Source organism: Sminthopsis crassicaudata, chromosome 1, assembly GCF_048593235.1.
Source record: "Sminthopsis crassicaudata isolate SCR6 chromosome 1, ASM4859323v1, whole genome shotgun sequence".
NCBI lineage: Eukaryota > Metazoa > Chordata > Mammalia > Dasyuromorphia > Dasyuridae > Sminthopsis > Sminthopsis crassicaudata.
Window position 1 is genome coordinate 223187897 of NC_133617.1, and position 27707 is coordinate 223215603.

The 27707-nt window shown below is 32.9% G+C and overlaps 1 protein-coding gene across 2 annotated transcripts in view; it reads right to left on the minus strand.

Moving 5' to 3' along the window:
- Positions 1-1393: 1393 nt before the first annotated feature.
- The window catches only part of RAB12 (RAB12, member RAS oncogene family), a 32447-nt gene continuing 6133 nt past the window's right edge, over positions 1394-27707 (minus strand). Inside the window, exons 2-7 of one of the 2 annotated variants that reach the window (XM_074275207.1) lie at positions 27379-27459; positions 16334-16394; positions 8103-8241; positions 6657-6746; positions 5171-5275; positions 1394-2677 (exon numbers count right to left, since the gene is read on the minus strand). In XM_074275207.1, coding sequence (XP_074131308.1) covers positions 2564-2677; positions 5171-5275; positions 6657-6746; positions 8103-8241; positions 16334-16394; positions 27379-27459 — 590 coding nt within the window. In that variant the 3' untranslated portion in view covers positions 1394-2563. The remainder of the gene's footprint in view (positions 2678-5170; positions 5276-6656; positions 6747-8102; positions 8242-16333; positions 16395-27378; positions 27460-27707) is intronic. The other variant, XM_074275218.1, reaches the window with a different exon arrangement.

Sequence of the window (27707 nt, forward strand, 5' to 3'; positions counted from 1 at the left end):
AAAATTTTTTTGAATTTTGAATATTAAGTTACTAAATATTGTAGGAGGAAGAGCAAACAGACCAATGTGACTAGCATGTATATTAAGGCTTTAAAGTTTGAAAAGTATGCATTGTTTCATTTAATCCTAACTATAAGCCGGTGAGATAGATGTGATTCAGACTTCCCCCATTTTACAGAGGAGGAAATTTAGGCTGAGGTTAAGTGATTTGCACAGGGTTGGTGTCTTGAGACAGGATTCAAATTCAAGTCTTCCTTGAAAGTTCAGCACCATGCCACCTCCCTCAAGCCTACAACTGGACCACAGAAGACAGGAAGCTGAGTAACTTGTGAGAAATGTGTAAAAGAAAGAAACCAGGCTGAGAAGAACTTTCAATGCTAGACGGAAGTTTATAGTTGCTCCTAGAGGTAATAGGGAAACCTTAGATATTTAGGGGGAGGAGGAGACGCCAATCAGGTCTGCCTTTTAGTAAGTACTTTGAGAGTCATGCATGAGGAGAGTTGAGGTGCAAAGATTAATTAGGAGGAGACTGTTGCAATAGCCCAGGTTAGAAGTCAGAAGGGCAGAAGTGGCTGTAAGTGAAAGGGATAGATATCTGATCAATGTTGTGAAGAAGGATGAGACAAAATTTGGCAAATGACTCAATACATGGTTGAGAGTGAAAAGTCAAGGATGACACCAGGATGACACTGAGGTGTCAGTCAACAAGCATTTATTAAGTCCCTATGTACAAGGCAGTGTGCTAGCTGGGCTGGGGTCACAAAGACAAATGAAATAGTTCCTGCCCTCCAAGAGCTTACATTCTACAAAGAAAGAGGGAGAGGATATGATATATACACATATAAGTATAGATAAAACATACAAAATAAATACATGACCTTTTGGGAGAGAAGACATTGGCAATGGGGTGATCGGAAAAGCCTTAGAGAAAGTGGTATTTGAGATGAGCTTTAAAGGAAATTAGAGATTCTTAAGCACAGAGGTGAAGAGCGAATGCATTCCAGGCATGAGGCAGACAATCTGTGCAAAGGTATAGAGACGGGAAATGAGGTGTTATGTGTAAGGGCAGCAAGAGCGTGCGATGGAGTAAACTGTAATGAGGCTGGGGAAGTGGGTCAGAACTAGAAGAGATGATTGACCACCAAGGTGATTCCTTTTCAACCAAAGAATGTCTAAAGTGGCTGTTTATAAAGTTTATTTATATAGACAAGGAGTATTCAATGCAATTACAGATATTTTGAAGTATTAGCACATACATCTATGTCTTTCCTAGGAATAATATTTTTCTGTAATAAAACATTTAAAGTACAAAATTTATTCTTCATAAAGGATGTTTTCTCTTAGCCATCATAATATATACATAATATAAACACAAATAATGGCAGCAATTCCATTGTCATTCATAAATACAAAATTTTATTTGGACTTCATTAGTTTAGAAAGACCACAATGCTTTTCAATGCCACAACATTCAAGACACTCAAAGTTATTCAAATATGTTACTACTTATTTACTTTAACTAAACAAAGTGCAGCTTAATAAAAGATATACCAAAGATAGAGTTCACAAATTCATTATCAGACTCCCCCACCCTATTGACCTCCCCCAAAAATAGAGAACAATATATGCTGGACAGAACATAAGCTTCACTTTTTTTTTTTTTAAAAAGCTTTTTTTTTAAATTTGTGTCTAACATTAAAAAGAACCAAGATATCAGGCAAATACATGTATGTTCCTTGATATAGGAAAGGTATCTTCAAAAAATTCCTTTAAACAGGATTTGCTTAGGACAACAGAGTTATTTTAACATCTGTAATAGTTTCAAATACATTTTTTACTTGATCTCTGTGGCATATAGTGTACAGTCTGTTCATTAAGAAACTATGACAGCAATATTGCTGTCTTAGGTCTAAGTCAAGCCCAATATCTCTAAGTCTAGTGATATGCTATCATTATTAACATACTATTAATAAATATTTTTTAAAGGATGGAAATCAAATGGATTTTTGCTTTGCTGCAGAACCATTCCAATGCTACAAAGATGCTACAGCTGAAAAAGTCTTTTGAATAAAGAAAAAAAAAAAAAAACATGACTTATGGAATCTTTATTCAAAAAATTCTTCAGTTTTTACAAATTTATCTTTAAAATAGTTAGCAAAGCACCAAATACTCTCTTCATACCAGAATAATTTCTGCCATTTTAATATAATTGACAATAACTATTAAAACATTTATTTGAAGTATTATAGATTTCACTTCTCCCACTCCTTTATATCAGGAGTACTGCAGTTTCCCCAGTGCCTACACAATATTTATTAACACTGAGATAATGAAGAAAATATACAAATGTATGTGTGTGTATGTGTGTGTGTGTGTGAAATGTATAACATAGTTAAATCCTACACAGGATTAAATATTTGCATATTTACAGGTTAGTGTGTAGCTCTGACTTGGATAACAAAGTGCGACATGAAATTGTCAAAATGATTGTAGTGCAGAGTCGAACAGTTATTCTTTCCCTTCCCAAAAATCTTTTTATTTTATTATGTCCCTAAGAAGCAAATCAACAGCAACGGACATGTGGTCTTGGTGGAGGCAGTTCTGGTGGTATTTCTGGTTCTGGTTGCAAGGAAAGGATACTGTTGGATAATTCATTTCTTAAAACATCCAGAGGCATCTAGAAGACCAGAGGGAAAGAATGCTTAAATATTTAAGAAAGTTCTCTTTAAATATAGTTTTTCAAATAGTAAAAATTAAACAGAAGTGAAAAATCACTAATTCCCAAATAAATAAGAGCTGCTTTATAACCCCAAACAAGGTCTGTTAACTCCCACTGACTGACCTTTACAGTGTGCAAGGTTTAAAAAAAAAAAAAAAAAAAAAAAGACTATGAGAAGCTCAGCCTCATAACAAAATAAAGCCCATTTGGTTCATTACTCTGGGGGCAAAAGTTAAGAGCAGTGTTTCAATTACTTTTTGGCTTAACTGAAATATGTATTTTATAAAATCATAAAAGAAAGATAATTTGGTACACTGGTAAAGAAAGAAACTGCATTGCACTGGATTGGCTTATAATCATTACATCTCCACTGTCAATTCCCTGTGGTATGAAAATTACTTTCGGATCTTGAAGGCCATCCTAGTGTAATGTCCACTCTGATAGTTCCATAGTCATTATTAAATCTGAGCAACAGGCCTGGTCTGTGCTCTGAGGTTAAGTCTAGTGACACACGGACAGTCTCATTACCAGGAATTAACAAAATGAAACATATCAAAAATATATGGCCCAGTCCAATGCAGCACCATGATACATGATGGTGGTGGAGTGTTAGAAATGAAAGTAAAGGAGCTAAGAAACACAAATCATTCAGGATAAGAAGGCGCTGGGATTGGCTATTGCTTATATTTGTGGAATAAAAAGCCATACTGATGAGGTTATGTTCCACTAAAGTATATTACTATAATTGCCTTTATAGACAGGTTTTGAGACCCATGAATTTGTTCAAAAATTTTGAAATTATGTTCGAATCTAAAAAGATTTCACACAAGTTACAATACCACTGGTTAAATAGACATTTTAATCTTTTGAGTATAAATGTAATCAACAAAAACAATAACTCCATGAAAGTCAAATACCTTCATGCTACATAATATTCTTTCTTTCTTTCTTTTTTTTTTAAGAAAAAATGTAGTTTTTTTTTCTGGTTATACATGTATATTAACTTTTTAAACACACATTTCTATATGAATCATGTCGGGAGAGAAAAATCAGAACAAAAAAGGAAAAACCACAAGAGAGGAAAAAAACAAAAGAGAAGTGAACATAAAATTTGTTGATTTGTATTCAATCTCCATGCTTCTCTTTTTGGATACAGACAGCATTTTCTATCTATTGGGATAGCTTTAGATCAATGAACTTCTGAGAAGAACCAAATCTTTCATAGTTGATCATTGCACATTCTTTTTTTTATTCTATATGATATATTCCTAGTTTTGCTGGTTTCCCTCAGCATCAGTTCATGTAAATCTTTTTTAGCCTTTCTAAAATCAGCTTGTTCATTATTTTTTTATAAAACAATAATATTCTATTACTTTCTTATGCCACAACTTATTTAGCCATTCCCCAATTGATAGGCATTTGTTCATTTTCCAATTCTTTGCTCCACAAAAAAGGGCTGCTACAAACATTTTTGTACATGTTCTTTATGATTTCCTTGGGATACAGACCCAATAATGGCACTGCTAGGTCAAACATAATGCAGTTTTATAGTCCTTTGGGTACAGTTCTAAATTGTTCTTCAGAATGGATGGATCATTTCACAACTTCACAAACAATGCATTAGGGTCACAGTTCTTCCACATATCCTCCAACATTTATCATTTCAGATCATCTTAACCAATCTGAGAAGTATGAAGTGGTAGCTCAGAGTTGTTTTAATTTGCATTTATCTAATTAATCAAATTCTCTAATCTAATCTAGTAATTTTTTCATATGACTATGAGATGGTTTTAATTTCACCACCTAAAAATTGTCTATTCATATCCTTTGACCATTTATCAACTGGGGAATGACTTGTATTATTATAAATTTGACACAGTTCTTTATATATTTTAGAAATGAGACCTTTATCAGAAACATTGGCTGTAAACATATTTTTCCAACTTTGTACTTCCCTTTTAATCTTGTTTGTGTGTATAATATTCTTTTTAAAAAAATCAGAAATAATGGAAAGATGACCATCACTTTATGAAGACTAAATAATTAAGAAGTCTAAAGATCATACTTTACTGAGATACTATATAATGAATACTTTTCAATTCAAGTAAGGAAAAAAAAATGGAGGAAACATAACCTCATGTTCCTTTTATCATGTCTGGTTATTCTATTAATATCTCAATATTCCAAGCACTTGTAGAAATGTGTTACATATTAGTTCTGACCCGCACTGTAAATTCTTATTTGGTCTAAGTGGCTCAAAGGCTATATCTTCAGTGATATTTAAAGTGCAGATCAATGACAATAGATTCTGATCATTCAAAACAACTATGAGAATTTTAATTTCCACATTAAAGTCTTTAAACTAAGTCATGGCAAAGAGTAAAGTTTAGGTTTCATATCCAGTTGTGAATAACAAAAAACAAACGAACAAACAACAAAAAAAAACCTTACCTTTTTGAGAATATCATCAACAAGTTTTAGAAATATCTCATCCACATTGAAATTATCCTTGGCACTTGCTTCACAGAATCTCATCCCAGTTATCTGTTGTGCAAACTAATGCAAAGAGATTAAAAAAAAAAAAAAACATTAAAAACCCAAATTTTTAATTGTTGGCAGCAACATGATAGACTTATGTTTTAACATTAGTTCACGTATTACTTAGCTGCATGACCATAGATACGTAATTCATTTAAAGCTTTTGTAATTCAATTCCTCATCTGTAAAATAAGATTAAACTTTTTCTAAAATTTTTATATACTAAGCAAAAACAAGTGGTAATATTCTAAGAGTAAAAATTTTCATTAAATTAAACGTGATAAAATTTGGTAAACTTTATAAATTCATAAAAGCTTGAATAGCTTAGAATGGGTTAGAAAAAAAGTCTAAGAAAGCATGACCAAAGTAAAATTTCTTCAAAATATTATAGGACCTATAAAAATATTTAAAATGAAAGGCCAAGTAATATAAAACCAGTATTATTGGAGAATGATTTGGAACTATGCTCAAAAAGTTATCAAACTGTGCATACCCTTTGATCCAGCAATGTTATTACTGGGCTTAATCCCAAAGAGATATTGAAAAAGGGCAAAGGACCTGTATGTGCAAGAATGTTTGTAGCAGCCCTCTTTGTAGCGGCCAGAAACTGGAATCTGAGTGGATGTCCATCAATTGGAGAATGGCTGAATAAATTGTGGTATATGAATATTATAGAATATTATTGTTCTGCAAGAAATGACCAACAGAATGGTTTCAGAAAGGCCTGGACAGACTTACACAAACTGAAGCTGAGTGAACCAAGAGATCATTACACACTTCAACAACAACACTACATGATGATCTTTCAACAATGAGATGAACCAAATCAGTTCCAATAGAGCAATAATGAACTGAACCAGCTACACCCAGCAAAAGAACTCTGGGAGATGACTATGAACCACTACATAGAATTCCCAATACTCCTATTTTTGTCCACCTGCATTTTTGATTTCCTTCACAGGCTAATTGTACACCATTTCAAAGCCTGATTCTTTTTGTACAGCAAAACAACTGTTTGGACATGAATACATATATTGTATTTAACTTATACTTCAACATATTTAACATGTATTGGTCAACCTGCCATCTGGGGGTAGGGAAGGGGAGAAGGAGGGGCAAAGTTAGAACAAAAGGCTTTGCAATTGTCAACGCTGAAAAGTTACCCATGCACATATAACTTGTAAATAAAAAGCTATAATAAAAAAAAAAGAAAGAAAACCAGCATTATAAATATTCTGTATGCCAAAGCAATATTTTTTCCATCTCTAGATGAATTTAAATAACCAGATATAAGGGAAAATCAATTATAAAAGCTGAATATAATACTGCTAAATTAAAGCTCCAATTCATTTTAATCCTTCTGAGTTCATGCCCCTGAGAATGTTGCCCATTCTCTTACCTTTTCACCTTGTTGTCTCGTGATTTCTCTGTCAGTTTCACAGTCCAACTTATTTCCAACTAATAAGAGTTCTGCATCTTCTGAGGCATACTGCAGAATTAAAACAAAATAACTTTTTGTACCTGGAGATATGAGTTTTCTTCCAAACAATTGTTTAAAATTTTGTAATTTAAATTTTAGAAACCTAAAAACATTTTTTTTTTCAGAGAAAAAGATTTAGGCTCTTGAAAGTCTATGGATTTAAGTCCTTTGTTATAAAGAGACACTTTAGTTCTGAAAATTCCAAATACACTGAGCATTTTTCTTTTTTGTTTCAATTATAAAAATGTGTGACTACAGCAAGATTATACAATGATTAATTCTGATGGCTCTGGCTCTTTTCAGCAGCGAGGTGATTCCAATGGTCTTATGATGAAGAGAGCTATCTGCACCCACAGAGAGGACTGTGGAAACTGAGGGTGGATCACAATATTCACTTTTTTTGTTATTTGCTTGCATTTTGTTTTCTTTCTCATTTTTTCCTTTTTGATCTAATTTTTCTTTTGCAGCATGATAATTGTGGAGATACGTATATTTATATGTTTAACACATATTGTATATTTATACATATTATTGGATTATACATATATTGGATTACTTGCCATCTAGAGGAGGGGATGGGGGCGAGGGAGAAAAAAAATAAAAATGTGTGACTAAGGAACTCTTCCCCAAGTATGTGTGTGTTCTGGCTTTAGCACAAAACAAAAGCAGTCAATGAAGTGGGTGCATACTAATCTCCCAGGATAATGACTAACTGCCTAGGTATGCCTAAAGTGACATTACCTACAGACTGTTTCTGCCATAGAGAAGCAAAGACAGCCAGCCATTACTGTTGGATACAAGAGGAGAATAAAGAGAATTCTTTTGCTTTGTTTTATTTTTAAGAAAGCACATATTAATTAATTAATAGTATGCTCACTAAAATGAACAGGACATGTATTATCTTACTTTACACTACAGGTATGAGTGAAATATATAGAATGGATGAAAGCTGGCCTTAACAGGATCAGGAACCATAAATTTTTAGTATTCATCAACTTTAATCCTACAGAGGAGTTTGCTGATCTTCAATAGTGGAGGAAGTACTCAAAGAGGAAATCACCTATATTGGTGAAATCACCGTTGTGGACAACCACCACTTCAACTACATTTAGAACACATAATTGTAGTTAATTTTTAAAAGAACTCTAAGCATTTTTTGGTGGAGTGATGGCAGTTAAAGGAAATAAGGTAAAAAACCACACATCAACTTATTATTTAACTTTTATCTTTAGAAAACTAGAGGGTTTTTTTTTTTTTTTTTGGTGGAGGATGGGGATTATATATAATTATAAAACTTTTTTATCTTTAAAAGACAGAGCCACATGGTTAATTTATATTATTTTATGAGAAATATATAAAACCTACCTTATCAATCATTTTCATCCATTTAGGTAGATCATCAAATGTCTCTTTCTTTGTAATATCGTACACTAATATGATTCCCTTGGCACTTCTGTAATAAGCTGAGGTAATGCTGTTGAATCTCTCCTGACCTGCTGTGTCCCTAGGAAAGAACAGTAAAATAGACACAAGGATTCTGCAACTCATAAGATATGAACAAAACAAGGTCCTCTATATTTGGTATAAATTCTATATACCAAAATCTATATGGTGGGAGGGTCTATAAAGTGTAACATTTCTTCTTCATAATTATGGTCAACAAAAAAAGGCAGAAAAGTCCTCAGAAAGTGAGGTTTCCTTGATGGAAAGTTATCAACTAAAGTAGAAGAGGGCACATTTTTTAAAAAGTATATTTAGAATGGGAAGACTTATGAACAAAGAGCAACAATACATCCGGAGTGAATTTTTTCTTCTTAAAGGCATTAAACAATGATATTGATGCTATGTCATATTGAAATATGAATGCGGGACAGTAGCAAAAGTAAATAAATGAATGAAACATTCACAAAATATATTGAAAATAAATGCCAAAAAAAAAAAATCAAAACACAGCTTAGAAACAATGTAAAAATAATAGCACAAGTGATTGAAAACAATGTAATCTGATCACATACAAGGAACGCAAGTATGTACAAAAAATGTTAATTTCACCAAGTACAAAAAATGCTTCATTTTTATTCCTAATATCTCCAATGTCTTACACATAACAGAAATGTCATAAATGCTTGTTGATTGATTATTAATTTACTTCTTATTGTTGAGGATTTTTCAAAAAAATTGTTTTAAGATACTGGATGCAGGACCAAAAAATAAAGTTCTTCAAATCTATAACATAGCTAATCAAGATAAGCAGCAATCTCAACTTTCCTGAAAATATGTCAGCATGTGTCAATCACCATCAACATAATTACAATAACAGCATTTCTAATTTAAATTTTTAAAAAATACACTCCCTGTCACCCAGTTGATAGCTTTACAATGCTGTTATTTAAGGGCCCCTTAATACAAAGACTAGTTTGTGGTTTCTATGATCTTTCTTAGATGGTCTTTGAGGATATTTTTACTTTGTTAAAATTTCTGTAATGTCAGGTGTCACACATCCTTCATTGAAGGAGTGTAAATGCATGGATTTCTTTCTAGGGAATATATTCATGCATTCACAATTTATCCTAAACTATTTTAATATCTAAGACCTATTTCCTCTTGTTACGATTTTTGTGCACTGGAAAGTTACTCCTCTCAGCCTTATCGAATCTGAGTTAGGACTTGAAAGTAGAATTCTAAGAAAAAAAAAAAAAAGGTATTTATCAGTGCGTCAATTCTCTTTAAACCTCCCTTGAAAGAACAACTAATAACTATCTTCTTGGCAATTGCCAGACAATGTGGAAACAAAGTTCCCTGGGAATACTCATAACCCTCAATAATCAATTTCTATCTTGTAAACCTAGTTGTCTGTACAGAACATCCTTTAATAAATCTCATTTGAACACCTAAGTCTTTCTCTTTCCCCCCCCTCTCTAGTGCAGTCCTTTGCAGAGGCCTTTGATGCCAAATGAAGGAACTGAAGTGGGTAGCAAAACATCAATCAAATCTCCTGATTATAAAATTTCTTTAAAAACCCCCCAAACTCCCACACATTTATTTAAAGTACTTCAGTGACTAATCCTAATTTAAATGGTTTTTACTATGAGGATACAAAATGATGGTTTAACATAGCTAATTAACTCAGTTCATACAAAGAGATGCCTAAATGAGTTTTGTTCATAGGATCATAAACTTTTCCCTAGAAGGCATAAAGGTGCTATACAGAAGGATGGTGAGGAAATAGCTAAGATGATTAAGTTGGTTAACTGACTTAAAATTTTATTTTTTTTGAAACCTCAACATAAAAGAAATCTTTCACTTATATTAACGAGTGTTCAATGATCAAGCAAATTGACTGTGCGTCTTCTTCCTTCAAAAGTATCTATCTATTCAAGTAAATAAAAACTGATTTGCTGACATACCTATTTTTGAGTAGAGAAATGGTACTGATCCAAGTGAAGTTATAGATTGGGTGGCCTAGAAAAAGCAATCCTGAGATTTCAATCATGTTAACAGAGTTCTTTATTGTGGAAATTGTGCTATAGAAGAGGTTAGTTATTTTTCTCTTATTCCCAAAACACAGAAATGGGGTAAAGGGGGGAAAAAAACAGCCTGGGAGTAAAGTCTGGAAGCTGCTTGAGCTCTCCCAGTTTCCCTTGAAAACCACATGAAACCAAATCTCTGAACTGAAACTGAGAGAATGAAACTACTCTCCAACTCAAGATAGATTGAAAAAAATTCAAGAAAGGTCAGTCTCACTAAGGTAAAAAGTATGTTCAACCCAGCTCAGATAGACTCTGAAAGTCAGGGAGAGAGGGTCTTAATGTCAGTCAGCAAATCAGCAACTGAGACCCTCAGTCCCAGCTCAGTAGAGGAGCAAATCAGTAGAGCAGCTTCCTGTCCCAGCTCAGAAGGCAAACTCTGGAAAAACAGGCTGTTTCCTGAAAAGAACAGGCAAAGCTACATCCTGTAAATACAAGGGTCTTCTGTGCTCAAAGCCAAAGTTCAGAACTGCACAGGAAGCTTGAGACAGCAACACCTTTATGTCAGGAGCAAGCTCCATCATAAAAATAAGGAAAATACCAAAGAAAAGAAAAGAAAATTAGCAAGAAACAGAAAACAACCTTAACCATAGAAAACTGTTTTAGTGATAGATCAAAACATAAACTCAGAAGAAGACAGAATGTCCACAGAGGAAATCTCCAGGATATGGATTGGTTTTGAGTCCAAAGAGGCTTCTTGGAAGTGCTCATAAAAGACTTTAAAAGGCAAATATGAGAGGTAGAAGAAAAAATGACAAAAGAATTAAGAGGTGTGCATGAGAGAGTCAACAGCTTGAAACAGGAAGAAAAAAATTCCTTAAAAAATACAATTGGCCAAATGCAAAAAAAAAAAAAAAAAATGCACTGAAGGACTGAAGCAAACAACACATTCCAAAGTAGAATTAACTAAATAGAAGGAGATATAAAAGCTAAGAAAATCACACATTAAAAACTGGAATGGGGCAAATGGAAACTAATGATTCTATGAGAACAGCAAGAATCAGTTAAACAAACTAAAAAAGAATGAAAAAAAATTGAAGAAAATGTGAAATACCTCATTGGAAAAATAGCAGACTTGGATAATAGAACCAGAAGAAACAATTTGAAAATTATTGGCCTACCTGAAGGCCATGACCAAAAAATTAGTCTGGATAGCATTCTTCAAGAGATCATTAAGGAAAACTACCCCAATATTCTACCAACAGAGGGGGAAATACTCATTGAAAGAATCCATAGATCACCTCTGGAAAGAGATCCCACAAGGAAAACCCCAAGGAACATTGCTATGAAACTCCAAAACTATAATCTCAAGGAAAAAATATTGCAAGCTGCTAGACAAAAACAATTCAAATATCAAAATGCAACAGTCAGGGTTACACAGGATCTGGCAGCTTCTACAATAAAGGATCTGAGGGCCTGGAATACCATATTCTGGAAGACAAAGAACCTAGGTTACAACCAAGAATTAACTACCAAGTGAGATTTAGCATCATCTTTCAGGGGAGGCAATGAAGTTTCAATGAAGAGATTTTCAATCATTTCTATTGAAAAAATTAGAACATAACATAGAAAATTTAATCTACAAACATAGGACTATAGACATAGGACTCATGAGCACAGAAAGATAAAAAGGGGAAAAATATATATTATTTAAAAGTTAAACAGTTTACAACCCTAGATGAGAAAATGATATCTGTAACTCTTGAAAATTGTATCTTTCTCTGCAGCAGAGAGAGCGTGATCATGAATGGCCTATGACGTAATGATATCCAAGAAAAAGATATTAAGAGGTGGAAAAAAAGTCTGTACTGGAAAAAGAGGAAAGGGGGGTATAACAGGACAAATTAAATCACATGAAGAGGTATAAAAGACCTATTACAATCGAGGGAAAGAAGGGAGGGGGAGAAGGAAAAAAAAAACACAAGTTTAAGAATATAGGGAAAAATGTATACCATCATTGAAATTTAGCATTGCAATATTTAGTGGGTAAAAAAAAAATTAGAAAAGCAAATGAATAAAGTAGGAAAGTCACCCTGTGACACACTGGGGTGTGTCTTTGGTCAAGTCACTTAAATTCAGAACACTACATAACTAGCATATTAAGACTCTCAGTGTCAGGGGCTTGTGACCTTCATTGATAGATGGAGAACAGGCTATTTTTAAGGACTAACAAACTGTTTCATACAAACGAGGCTCATCTCTTACTCTGGAAGGTCCCCTACACTGGGAAAAGATTATAGTTCCTATATACTTAAAAGAACAAAGCAGCTAATCTTTTTAATATATCTTATAATTCATACTTTTCACTAACTTAGATAAATTGGATGAAAGCTAATATTCTTTTCTTCTTGATTAGGTCTCATGCTAGTCCTTCAGTCATTTCAATAGGGTCTGACTCTCTGTGATCCCATGTGGGTTTTTTCTTGGCATTTTCTTCCCCAGTTCATTTTACAGTTGAGGGCACTGAGGCAAACAGTGACTTTCTTGGGGTCACACAGCCGTAAGTGTGTAAGGCAGGATTTGAACTCAGGAGGATGAGTCCTCCTGACTCCAGGACTGACATTCTATCCACTGTACCATCCAAGGGAAAAGCAGAATATGTGCAAATGAGATATACCTTAGATGAAGAATATCTATACTCAGATAATATAAAAATCATCTAGTAAATGAAAGATGTTAAATTTTAACCAAAGCTACAAGAGGCTTTAATTTTTGGTAAGGAGCTGCCCAAATTTTGGCACAAACTGGAAAAATCATTGCTGGCTTGTCAGAAGATCTACTGTGTCCTAGAATTGTAAGATAATAAATGGTGGAGAGATCCCAGGAAGGGAAGGACTAATGCAGACATATTTTGATGGACTTCAAAAGGACTTAAGAACCTTAAATACAATAAACTAATCTCCTACTTCTTGAATATTAACCTTATTAATTTCTACTGAAATAAATATTATCAATTTTTTCAATAACAGCTCACCTTTACTACAGAGCATCTAATTCACAAAATATAATTTATCTTGTTTATTATACCCATAGAAGATAATTCCCTGATTTTATAGATTAAAAACACCTGATACCCAAAGAGAGAAAGTGACAAGATCATACTACTAGTCAATGACAAGGCCAGGATTTAAACACAGAACTTCCAACTATCTCAGTGATCTCACTAAAGACAATGTTCCGGACCTACGGTCCACAAACATCTAAGGAATCCATGGATAAGACTTCAGGAGGTCTACAAATTTGAATAAGAAAAAAAGAAATTTTAAAAATAAAGTTGGAAAAATAAAATAAAATAAAATAAAATAAGGTTGGGATTTTGTGAATGACCCTATAACAGTAGTGTCTTAAATATCAGTGAGTACAACAGACTTTTATTCCAAAACGATTTATCTCCCATAAAATGAAATTCAATATAAAGGTCATCTTAGTCTCTAGCCAAAGTTTGTAGAGTACCAAAAGATAATTATTATAAAGTGGTCTTACAGAGGTAATTATAGTGGTAAGTAAATAGTGTTGCCTTAGTATACTGGGACAATTTAAGGGATCTGATTAATATCCACTACTAATTTAAAAAAAATGTTCCCTTTAAAATATTAAGCGTATTATGTAAGACAAATAGTGTCTTAGATAGGCTGCAGTCACCAAAATAAGGAAGTACCTGCAATGATTAATCATATCAATCTTTAAAAGATTTATTATAAGAATTGTAAGATTCAAAAGATCTTTTCACAAAACTCAAACTCATTCATATCATCATAAATACCTAAGGTACCCATCTGGGTGTTATGTTTTGTAATTGCTGTGCAAAATAAGTTTTTAAAATGAAGTTTTTTTATATGAACTGATGCTGAGTGAAATGAGCAGAACCAGTACACACTTCAACAACAATATTGTATGAGGATGTATTCTGATGGAAGTGGATATTTTTGACAAAGAGAAGATCTAATTCAGTTCCACTTGATCAATAATAGACAAAATCAGCTACAATCAGAGAAGGAACACTGGGAAATGAATGTGGACTACTTGCATTTTTGTTTTTCTTCCCAGGTTATTCTTACCTTCTGAATCCAATTCTTCTTGTGCAACAAGAGAACTGTATGGTTCTGCACACATATATTGTATCTAGTATGTATTTTAACATCTTTAACATGTATAAGACTGCCTGTCATCTAGGGAAGGAGGTGGAGGGAGGGAAGGGAAAAGTTGGAACAGAAGTAAGTGCAAGGGACAATGTTGTAAAAAATTACCCATGCATATGTTCTGTCAATAAAAAGTTATTTAAAAAAAATAAAAATATGATTCAAAAAAAATCTAGTTTTTTATTTAGAGATGCTTATAGAAAAAATAATTGATGCAGGAAAATAATTTTATTTTATTTTATTTTTACTGTTTTTGGATTCTTTCATTAAAAAGGTGGAATTTAAATCTTTCTCAGTTTTCCCTCTGAAGGTGCTTTTAAAAAATAGTATTTTTATATATTACTTGTTTTTAAATGATGTTGATTCACCGATCAAAATTTCTTTGAACATGATCTAATTCCATAAGATATTTTAAACAAAAATTTGAGGTTTGTTTTTTTACAATTTAAAACAACAACAACAATAATAAAGTGAGCTTCAGATATCTACAAATGACCCTCCCCCCAATAAAAAATATTACCTCAGACAATTCCAGGATGCCACTGACAAGCAATGTTGGCTCTGCTGTAGCTATGTCCCAAACAGGGACACAGATGAAGAATGAAGACATGCCACTAACATTCAAGCATTAGGTGACCGATGATGCCAAAGATGAAGCAGCAATTAACGCAGATGGAAGCAAACAAACACATGATGTGACAAACAGAGTTGAGGTTGACCTGCCAAGAGGAGTTAGTAAGCTGAGTATACTGCATCTATGTCATTAAAAATAAAATGGCATAACAGAAAATCTCAATGGTGTCTTTTTTAAACCACCACTAGATTTCATTTCCTTTTTCTTTTCCACAAAAGAACTTTCAGCGCTAGATGTAGTTTCAAATGCCATCTGTGCATCAAGCAATGTTAAAAGTTAAAGAAAAGGCAGTTAGTTAGTTGTTTAAAAGGTAGCAGGAGAGCTGGTTTATGCTTTCGTCATAGGTGCAATTTAAGTTATACTAAAATATTATCAAAGAATATGATATTAAAATTAAAAGGTAAAAAGCTTTCCTGAGACTGGATTCTAGCCATCTAATCTACATAAATGGGATTTTTAATCACAATGAAACAACATCAAAATTATGGTGTGAAGGGTTACTTACATATGACTCACTGCAAAACATGCTATATCATTCAAAGGTATCTCTTCTTCCTAGGGACAATTTTCTCTTTCTTTTTAACTGACTGATATGGCTTTAAATATTGGGATTTTCCTTAGAAAGTATTGCAAAATTTTACATAAATACAAATAACATTTTAAAGATTAACATTTGGACTATTTTATGGATAGCATTTTTATTATGCATGTCAAAGAAATAAAATAAAGAACTAATAAATGCTGCCTCTTTAGTTTCCACTTTCCTAAATTGCCTTATTTGTAAGGAAAGGCAAAAGTGTTGAATGCTGTCTTATCTGACTAAATTATTTTTTTCAAAAAGTTGTCTCATTTTATAATAATGATGATGAAGATTATGATGCCCTAATTTGCATGACACTTTACAGTTTAAAGTATTTAACAGAATTTTGTTAAAGAAACTGAGTCTCACTAAGAAATACTGCTGAGTCACATGACTAAACATAACCAGGTAGAATGCTACTTACTCCTGAGACCAGTGCTTTTCTCACTACAGTGCTGTCTCCAGTATTCTCTAGGTTAATTCTCTATATTTTCACACATAAAGTGTGAAATACTTCTAAGGAAGTAAGAAGCAATCTAAATTCTTTATGTTTTGAAATGAAGTAACAAGAAGAAAATGGAAATACAGAAAATCAGCTTAGAACAGTTTAATTTTATTAGACAAGCATGGATCCATGTTAAAAACAACCATAACAACAACACACACACATATACACAAACACTGCTAGATGCATAGGTGCACACTGTTTTACTTACCAGATTTGTAATCTAATTTTCTTGCCCCTTAACTCTACTGTTTTGATTTTAAAATCAACACCTATAAATAAAACAGAGTAAAGAGGAAAAAATAAGAGGCCAAAACAATAAAAAGAAAACTTAAAATAATAAAAATACCACATTTCTCTGTTTTACTTGTACAATCCTATTCATAGTGGAATATGAAAGTCCAATAGTCATGTCATTATAACATTAAAGGGAGGTATAACATTAAAAGAATGGTACTGGCCTATATAAATCAATTTTTTCCCCAACTTTGGTACAAACTTCAGTTGGAAAATTCACCATGCTTGATATCTTATGAATTATTCATCATTTATTGTTCTATATTATATTATTTCCTAGTATCAAAGATGCAGCTTCATTAAAAATACATATAACATATACCTAAATTAATAAAGTTATGGGTTTATGAATTATATTATTGACTGTTATTAACTCATGAAAATATTTCCTTCAAGGAACACACCAAGCACACTTGGCTCTATCTAAAGTTAACTGGTTCTTTAAAATTATAGTATCAAATAAAATGATAGTTCTTTACAAATAATTATATAGATGGATAGGGGCCAGTCTCTATTGGTATAAAGAGTTCCTGGTGCAGCTATGTGGCACACTGGACCTGGTCAGGAATACCCAAATTCAAATCTAGCCTAAGACATATTTAATAGCTGTGTGATCCTTACCTTTCTGCCTCAATTTCCTCAACTACAAAACTGGGATTAATAATAGCACCTACCTCCCAGGGTTGCTGTAAGGATCAAATGAGATATTAGTAAAGTACTTAGCATATAGAAGGTATTTAATAAATGCTTATTCCTTCCTCTGTCTTCTGGTAAGAAACTTCTACTACTAAAGTAAGTTTGTACTTTCTCTGCAACTTACACTCTTAGTTGTTTGGAGAAGTTGAGTGACTTGCCCAGTGTCAAACACCTAGGAAGTATTAAGTGTCTGAGGGTGAATTTGAACTCAGATCCTCCTGATTCCAGGGCTGGTGCTGTGCCATCTGCTTTGATTTTTTTTTTTTTAAATCAACTGTTCAAATACAAGATAAAGGAGTGGCTTGGGCAGTTTAATCTGGGGGAAAAAAAATCTAAATTTTATTGACTTGCAAATGCTACATGTATCCTCTATAAGGTGATACAGTAGCGAAAATAGATACCACTTTGGTTTTGTTGAATTCAGAGAGAGAGTGTGTGCATGGGCAGAAGTTCCATCACTTCTGGAATACTGTGCTCAGTTCTGCATGGGGCCTTTTAGGAAGGATTATAAACTGGAAAGAATACAGAGAAAGAATACCAGAATGGTTAAAGACCTCACAACATGTGGCTCTCTAGTGAAACAGGGACAGTTAGCTTTAAGAAGACAAGATTGGGACAGTGAAGTGGCACAGTGTTTGATAAAGGCCCTAGAGTCAGGAGGATCTGAGTTCAAAGCTGAACTCAGACCCTGACTTAGCCCCAGTTTCCTTGGGAAAAAAAGAAGAACAGACTTAGGGAGAAGACTTGACAACTGTCTTCAAAAGTTACACCTTGTGAAAAAAGGTAAAGACTTGTTTTGTTTGTCCCCAGAATGTATAAAGAGGAAAAAAGGGTGTCAAAGGGCTTGTTGATTTAGGCTTGTTAGCTTTTTGAAAATTAGAACTGTCTTAGTGCTCACCACTGTTCTCTCTAGAGGTTTTCAGATAAAGCTTAGGTGATTATTTGTTGGGTATATTGTACCCATTCTACAATTTTCCCATGGCTGCAGCTCTAAACTGGGAAACCTGAACCTTGGTTCAGGCTGAACAGCAATTTGAGGTCAAGGGTGTCACCACTATTTATATATAATTATGTATATCTTAACTATTTAACAGGTCTAACCTGTAGATTTGGGGGGGTTTTTGGCCTAATTTTGCATAAAAGTGATTGTTAGCATATGTTGAGTTATAAAATAACTGACTGCAACTTAAGACATTTCTTAAACTGTTAGTCTGTAATCAGTAAAAGTAGAATTATAAATATACACAAAGACATACTTTGCTCTCAAGTATCAATTATACACAATGTGTGCATTCATTTAATTGATCAAGAATAATCACATGACAAAAATTAGCTTCTTTTTCATCTAGAATCATTTATAGAATGGGCCAAAGAAGCACATAATTGACTGTTAAGTATACATCCATCTCGACAGAAATGTGGATGAAAAAAAGCCATTGTTCATTAGTCTTACTTTAAAAAACAAAACAAACAAAAAAGCTATACATAAGTCCTTAGAAAGGAAGTCTAAAGTTGATGATGTACAAATCTCAGAAAATCAAACAAGTAAAACTCAGTTTGAAAATCAAATCCAAACAGAGAACTATATAAACATCAGTCACTATATCCAAATCTAGTATATTTACTTCTAATGATACGGACATATTCCTCAACAGATATAATGTTTATTCCTACCCAATTCCAAGAAATTCATTCAACTCTGGGATCCCCCCAGGACAGAATATTAGTTGGAGAGCCAACTAATTCTCCTACTCGGCCTCAGACTCCTAGGTGGTACTTCATTTCATATAACTATCCACAGGGATATTTTTTTCATTTCTGCCTGCTACTACTTTAAACCACTCCCCACACCCTGTATCATTGGGCCTTGAAACAGTGTTCTTTCCATCGTGCAAGATCCAATTTATGCAACACCAATTTCAATGACTCCTCCCACAAACTATGGACACTGTGACTGCCTTTTAAAGAGAAAAATAAATCTTTGGGAAAGTGAGAATTTAACTATCATTTTTTATTCCCTTTTAAAAGTACAATAAAAATATTACCTTTTTGGGAGGGCTAATAAAGCTAGCATTTTAAATGCATCTCATTAAACATATTTTGTGGTATTCAAGTCATTACTCAAAAAAAAAAAAAAAAAGGCACACAAGAAAAGAATTGAGTGAAGATTCAAAGTGATCAGAACACTTCTGTCCAAGAATTATGGAATATATTTTCTTTGTCTTTGTCTCTTTACCCCTAATAGCACTCTCTTCCACTTTAGCTCAATGCTACATCCTCAGAAGATCACAGAATTGTAAATTTAGAGCTCAAAGAATCAAGAATTTAGAGCTCAAAGGTAAGAGAACATAAAGTTCAAAAGACCCTGGGCCTTTTTGTTTGTTTTATTTTTTTTTTTAACAGATGAAGAATCTGAAACCCAGGGAAGTTAAATGACTTGACCAACACATGCTTAAGGAATGGGATTGAAAACTAGCTCCTTAGATTTAAGATTAAGAGTGTTTATTATTCCATGCACATACATTCTATGTCTTTCAGATATCTCATATAATCCCTTCTTTATAAAGATCACTGTTTTTGCTTTTAAAACTTTAAGATTTATCCTCACAGTCACTCTACACTTAGCTTCACCTGGATCTAAAATCACTGGTAACTTAAACTATACACCCTTACCAACTTTAATTTTTTTCCAACTTCTTGTTGTGTAACCACATCTTAGCCTCCTAGGGGAAGTTATTCCCTCCAACACAGATTTGGATATTATGACTATGTCTTTAAGAAGGAATAACATTAAGGGAAAAATATAATAGAAATTGAATCTTGGAAAGTCGCTTTTAATTGTCACTCTAGCTGTCACAGGAGAGAGACCACTGAAGAACAGAGAGAAAGGATGAAAAGAACTTCTTTCCTGATAAACATAGTTTACAATCTATGTTTGAAGAGGCACTGTAGAGGATCTGCATTTAACTATTATTTTGTAAAAAGATCTTACAAAGAAAATTATCATTCTAAGTGAATGACTTTTCTACAATTCAAGGAGTTGATATTGCTGAGAATATTCGACTCTTTTTCCTGCTTTTGAAGAGTAAAGAAGTGACTCTACTATATGAACAATAACACTTATGTTTATCCAAGTATAAGAGACCAGGTTCAAACTCTGAGACAGATGAGTGAAAACTTATAGAAAAAAATTTTTTTGGCTAGAATAGGAAAGAGATTGTACATTTCTATCAGTTTATAAGGAACTATCAAGACATTCTCTCTTTATTCTTTGGAAGCCAACATAAGAATTAATAAGGAAACAAATTAATAGCAATTAATATAGAGGGGTGAAAGTTGATATGATTACTAGGGCTCACACCTGACACCCAACTCGGTTTCACAAAAAGTCAATGCCCTTCTTTTATCTTGGCATTTAGTTATTTATCTTTTCAGGACATAGCTCAGAAAGTTTTTAAGGGCTTTATGTTTTCATATCTGAGTTCATCCTAGTTCATTTCCTTTTTAAATTAGATAATATAAATTTCCTACTTTCTTCTAAGACAAGCAAAATAAGTACTATATCAGTGCTTTTTTTTTTTTTTTTTTTTTTTTTTTTTGAGGCAATTTGGTTAAGTGATTTGCTCAGAGTCACACAGCCAGAAGGTGTTATGAGTCTGAACCCAAGTCCTCCTGAATTCAGGACCAGTGCTTTATTCACTGCACAATCTAGCTGCCCCTAGATCAGTCTTTATAGTTGTCAGAGCCTTATTCCCGATGATAGTTCCATGTATTTAAATAGAAACAGAATATTGTCTTAATATTAGCAAATTCAATATGGAACTTAAAATAATTGACTTCTTTAAATTACAAAGCAGTTTTTATATTGATTGAAATAATAAGTTACATAAAACTAAACATAGCAATAAAGCAGAAATAAAAATGAATACTGAAGCAGCCTGGAGTGGGAAAGAATGTTGGGAATCAGGGGACTTGGGTTTGAAGCTGGCTTGAACACATTCTTTTACCTAAATAAAACAATCTAACACATTAAATATTTAGAGATCAGACAACTGTCTTAGATCAGAAAAACATATTAATGAATCAAGGATCAATTTATGAGTTTATCACCAATTCAATAGATTTATCTTGGACAGCTGACCCAGGACCAAAGATTTATTAAGTGTCAAAGGTAGAATTTGAACCAGAATCTTCCTAACTCCAACAATCCAATCATATTACCAAGATTTCTTTCTCTCTTGTTATATATTTGAAAATTGAATGACAGTAAAAATAATTTTTGTTTTGGGGGGAGGGGTGTTATATTCCCTTAAATTTGAAATAAGGTCTACAAGGGCAGGAATCTTATCTAAATTTTACATCTCCCACAGAAGCCAACAGATATAATTAATAGAATATATTTTAAACAAAAGGTATAGTCCAGAACATGGAGGAACTGAGGATTTGCCAGTTCTTCTTCATACGTATTTTAAGTGATTTCATATTTGCTGAATGCTCTGATTTTAAGAGTGAATAATTCATAAGAATAATTCCAGAAAATTATGCTAAGGTTTTTCCTCCCAACCTTAAACATTTCTAAGAAATATCACTAAGCTATATTAATAACATTTGTTCTTTTGGTAGAATGGACAGATCATAAGAGGAAGAAAAAGTATGCAATAATATATGTTTTGGTATGGAACAGCAACACTACTAATAGAATGGAAAGAATAACTTGGTGTAGGAGTTGCACAACTAGAGTTCTCATTCTTATTCTACTATTTACTAAATATGTGTAAGGCTGCTTTTTTAACTTTGTAAAATGTAGAACAGTGTAAAACACCTTCCTTCTTATTTTATAGAATATTTGTTACAATTTTAGGGGTGGGGCCTGACTCCTGTTCTACGTTGAAACAAAATTAGGCACTCCTAAGTCACTCAACAGTTATCAAAAGAAGATATATTAAGCCACTATAGAAGAATATTCAACAAAAATAGGGACTGAGTTGGTGTTTAACAAAAAGAGAACTCCAATAGATTTAGCTGAATGAAACTCTCTTGCTTAAGAGCTCTTCATTGCTATTTTGTTCTTAAGAAATTAAGAAGTGATGCTGACATCCTGGGTCTTCCATTCATTTGAGCCAACCAAGTCTTTAGGATAGTGACAAGACTATCTTTTAAGGAAGAAGTATCTTAACTTACACAGATGCAGGAATTAAGATTTTGCTCCTAGTACATGAAGTATATGATAATGGGTTATTAAGATGCCAGTAAGAAGCAATTTCTGTCAGTCTATCATGTTGGAAAGCCTTCCAGGGACTAGCTTAGCTAAGTATGAAGAGTTCCATCACCGGCAGAAGGGCTACTTGTTGATAAATTCTTTGGCCTTAGCAACCCATAAAACAAAGAAAATGGCCCCTTAAGGGTGTACCCCAGCTTTCACTCCCAAAGTAGCAGTGACAAAGTGGCAGGACATGAAGTAGAAAAACAAGCAAACAAACCTCTTAACAAAACCTGACAAAGTCCTCACACTGATTGTGAACATTAACTCTCAGCATTTTGTGAAAAAGTAGACAAACCAATGTAAGAATTTGATCATATTCTTTATGCAAGACTATAAAGGAAAAAAATAACAGTTATATGAGAAGGACTCCCTGGAAAGCCAATACAGGGTTAGGAGCTGATTGGTTTTATTGTATATCCAGAGGCCAGGAGAAGCAATGTTTCATTGGACATTTGATTATCTATCATATAGTACTCATAACAAGCATTTGCCAAATGAGCACCATAAACACCAAGAATTTAAGGATTTAAATGTTTGTGGGGACAAGGAGACAGAGATATTCCAGGAAGAACTATCAAAGATGTAGATCTGTTTACCTCTAACTCTTTATTTTACAGAAGAGAAAACAAGTCTCAGGAAAGTTAGGGATTTTCCCCATCTATCACAAACATAATGAGCATCAAAGGCAGGTTCTCTAATTTTAAAGCCAGTACTATTTCTTGCTATTACACTACTTCCTACAAATTAAATCAATATGTATTTTAATAATCAATAATTTCAGTGTAAAAGTAAGGCTATAGGATGTCATTAAAAAGAGATGACTAGAACTGGAAATTTGCTAGTCCTTCCAGGAGAGCTTCAGATTAGCCATAGATAGAATACATGTTCCACTGCAAGTAAAAAAGGCCCCCAGGACATTGAAAGTATGCTTGTGGAGGCTTGACAAGAGAAGATGGACAAGAATGGCATAAGACAAAAAGGCACTGGCAGGAGTATGCACATGGATGAGATCACAGAGCCATTAAAATATCAAATAAAATATTATTCCTGTGAAGGAACAGAAATATCTTCTTCAGTATTACATATGGAGTGAAAACAAGAAATTAAGATATTTCTCAAGACCATATTGAATCAAATAAACAAATTTTTAAAAAAAAAATCAAAATCAAATTAAAATAACAAAATCAAGATTATAAATTAAGTCATCCAAATGTTAATTCAACATGCTGTCTCTACATCACACTGACTTCCAATTAGTAACAAGGTCTTATATTACTCCAGTAAGACCATATTATCTAAAAGGAAAGAATACCAATTAATAAATTTGTCTATCTTTCCTTCTTTTTATTAGATTTCACTATGTACACAGGGAGAACCATCATAAAATAGTGATATCCTCCTCTTCTTTCAAAGTATTGCATCTTTGGCTTACAATGTCTAGTTTGATAACGTCTTCAAAAAGTAAAAAATGTATGGTAAAGATAAATAAACAAATGTTTTTCTTATAAAACTAGACAAATGCTTAATCAAAGGGTAAAGGTTCTGCAAAGGGTGTATGGATAAAAAAAATCTCTAAAAGTTTGATCAATTCAAACCATAATGAAACTTTTCTTAAGAGAGGTCTATGAATAGTCAAGACAGATTTTAATTTAACAGATTTTAATTCTATCTAAAAAACCTGGAACAATTTGTAACATATTCTCTGAAAGATGATTTTTATCTTGTTTTGTCACAATTAGTTTGTGTAACTCAGTAAAGTCAATTAGACATTTTATAACAAACTGTCTACATAAAAATTCAAATGTGAACTAAGCAAAAGTAGTTTCTAATTCACATTTGCCTAAGATACCATATTACATCATCTTGGCAATAGAATCTTTATATATACTCCTGGATGGAATAATGTGGAACTACAAGGTTCTGGATTTTCTGAATACAAATTATGGATTCTTTGACAAAGGGAACAACATTTAAGCATATAGAAAAAGAGGTGGGAGACATGTAAACACATAAAGATATAGAATATAAAATACTTATCCTGGGTTTATGAGGGAGAGAAAGGAAAGCTTAAAACGTTATTCTCAAAGCAAGAAATAGATTTTCTCTTTGCTATCTGTTGGAATTAATTATCTGTTTCTCTGATTCATTTATATTGCTGCTAGATCATCTGTGTATATCAACAGGTATGGACCCTATAGCGACCCTGAAATCTACACCTCTTACCCCTCATATCCTTTAAGCTTTATCTCTCTTAATGGTTTCCAATACAGAAATTCAGAGAGGGACTGAACCCAATAGATATGACAAAGAGCCTAAAGCCAAACATAACAGCTATGACCCAGAAATGTCTTAGAATGGCTTATGACTATAGTTAATGTTTATTTTATATTTTAAGTCTACTTGTAAAAATGCCACAAATGGGGGCAGCTAGGTGGTGCAGTGGATAGAGCACCAGCCTTGAATTCAGGAGGACCTGAGTTCAAATATGATCTCAGACACTTAACACTTCCTAACTGTGTGACCCTAGGCAAGTCAGGAAAAAAGAAACAAAAAAGCCACAAATTATCACTCAGTTTCAACCTAAATACTTGTAAAACAATCTATTTTGTTTGAGAACTGTTTTACTAATAATTTAAACTTACTTGTAAATTCCAGTTAAAATTAATTCTTTGCTAGAAGTCCAGGGATCTCTAATGTCCATTCTACATGACAACCCTTTAAATACTTGAAAACACTTTTTCTTTAATTAAATGTAATTCAACAAGTACTTACTAAGTATATACTGTTTGCAATGTCATTTTAGGAAGATATTACAAATTCAACCCCCCACTCCAAGAAGTTTTGCTCTTAAAATCAGATACATTCATAAATAAATACAATGTAACTTAGCTAGCAGGAACACAAAAATATTAATTTCCTATGAGTTAGCGCCTGAGACAGTTCAGAATCTTCAAAGGCAGAGATGAGGAGGAAATAAATTCCAGAAAGAGAAAACAAGATATAGAAAGTCAAGAAGGTGAGATATGAAATGCAATGCTGATTATAGGGAAAATTAAGTAAGCCAGTTTAGCTAGAACAGAATTTGTGAAGGAGTATAATGTGAAATAAAGCTGGAAAAACAAACTAGAGTTAAACTATAAAAGATTTGATGCCAAGGAAAATAGTTTGTGCTTTAACCTAAACTCAACTGGATACCATAGAAGCAAATTGAGAACATATTCAAACTTGTGCTTTAGGAATATCAATTTAGCAGCTATGTCAAAGAATGTTAGTTAAGATAGGGTGAAAGATAGGAAGTAGGAATACTCAAGAGATGGTAAGAGCATGTGGACTAGGGAGCAGAAGAGGGAGAAAGGAGGAAGGGAAAGTAAATTAAAGGATAACACAAAGGTTATAAATCCAGGCAAACGGAAAGGTTGTTGTTCTAAAAGAAATAGCAAAGCTTAGAGAAGGGTCAGTGAGGGGATGAGGAAAATAACGTGTTCTATTTTTGACATACTGATTTATCCAGCATTTATCACAATGTCTAGCATAGAACAGGCACTTAATAAATATTTATTGACTGATTTTTGAAATGCCCACTGGACACATCTAGCAGTGACATAGAACAGAAACTCTGAAGAGAGATTTGGGTTGCGCATATAGATTTCAGGCTCATCTTTATTGAGATAATAATGGAAACCTATGATATCTGAAATCACTAAAGAATGATATTAAAAAAAAAAAAAAGAAGAGCTAGCCAGAGTTTTAGAAGACAACCATATTTTAATGGGTAAGAGATCTAAAACTGAGGATGTGCCACATAAATACACAGGGAAAGGACAGTGTCATGAAAGTGGAGAGAAGTATGTGGGAAGAGGGAGTGACTGACAGTGTCAAAACCTCTAGTCCTTTCAATCAACCCTCTTGTAATATGTTTGATAAAACCATTTTGATCACTTTTTATCTAATATCCACTGAATATAGATAGTGGACTAAAACTAAAAGACTTATTATAGAAGTCTTTTCTATATACCCATTTAATTGTCACAGAAGAAATTATATTACAAAGAGTAAAGGAAGGTTGATTTAATTGGTTTGTTACCTAGGTACTTTAAAAGTCAAATTTGGGCTAATCTACTTGTCCAAAGGCTACAAAGGAAAGCTTACTTTAAATTACTTCCCTCCCAAAGAAATAATATAGAAATGATTCATATTTAAAAGGTTATTCTAAGATTACTGTATTTGTTGATGACATTATGGCTTCCTTAGAATAGCTTATCAGAAAAGAAACCAGAACAATAGATTCAATAAAGTTTCAGAACACTAAAATAAAACTAAGATAAATGGACATTTGTGAATGGGCAAAAAAAAAAATCCAGAATGGAAAAATCCCATTTAAAATAGTTAGTAAATCAAAAATCAATTAGCAATGAACTGAAAATTAAGATAAGTGCCCATCAATGGTAAATGGTTTATCAAATTCTGGTATATGCTATAAGAAATGAAGAAAGAGATACTTTCCAAGAAACCTGAAAAGACCTATATGTTCAAACTAATGCATGAAGGTGAGCAAAACAAGAGGAACAATTATACTGTAACACTGTAAAATGAATAACTTTGAAAGACTTATAAACTCTGATCAACATAATGAGCAAACATAACTCCAGAGTACAGATGATAATGAATGTCACCCACCTCCCAAGAAAGAGGTGATGAATTAAATATTCAGAATGATGCCTACAATTTTTTTTAATATGGCCAATAGAGGAATATGCTTTGCTTATTTATTATTTGTTCTTTTTATTTTCTAGAGGAGGAAAATGAGAAAAAAAAATACTTAAACGAAAAAATCTCATCTTAAGGCAACAAGGAACCCTAAATACATATAAATTATCTAAGACATGGCACACTCAATAGCTAGAAACTACTGTGGATAAACTGATCTCAGACCCTAGTTGCTTCAGTTTCTTTATCTGTAAAATGAGTTGGGAGAAGGAAATAATAAACCCCTTTAGTACCTTTGCCAAGAAAATCCCAAATGAGGTCAAAAGGAGTCAGACATGACTGAAATGATGGATCAACAAATATTCCCCAAAATCCTGTAAAAGATTATCATTTTATAGACAAGAAAAGTGAGATTCAAAGAAATCAACTGGTTATTGAAGAAAACACATCAAATCCATAACAGAGCCAGGCTTCAAATCCAAGTCTGACTCCAAACCCAGTGTTCTTTTATATATATAATATAAACAATCAAGATAATCAACAAGTACACATAATAATTTTTATATATAGTTGTGCATGTAACAGATTGGACTTTTTTTTTTAAGGCAAAGAATTTAGCATG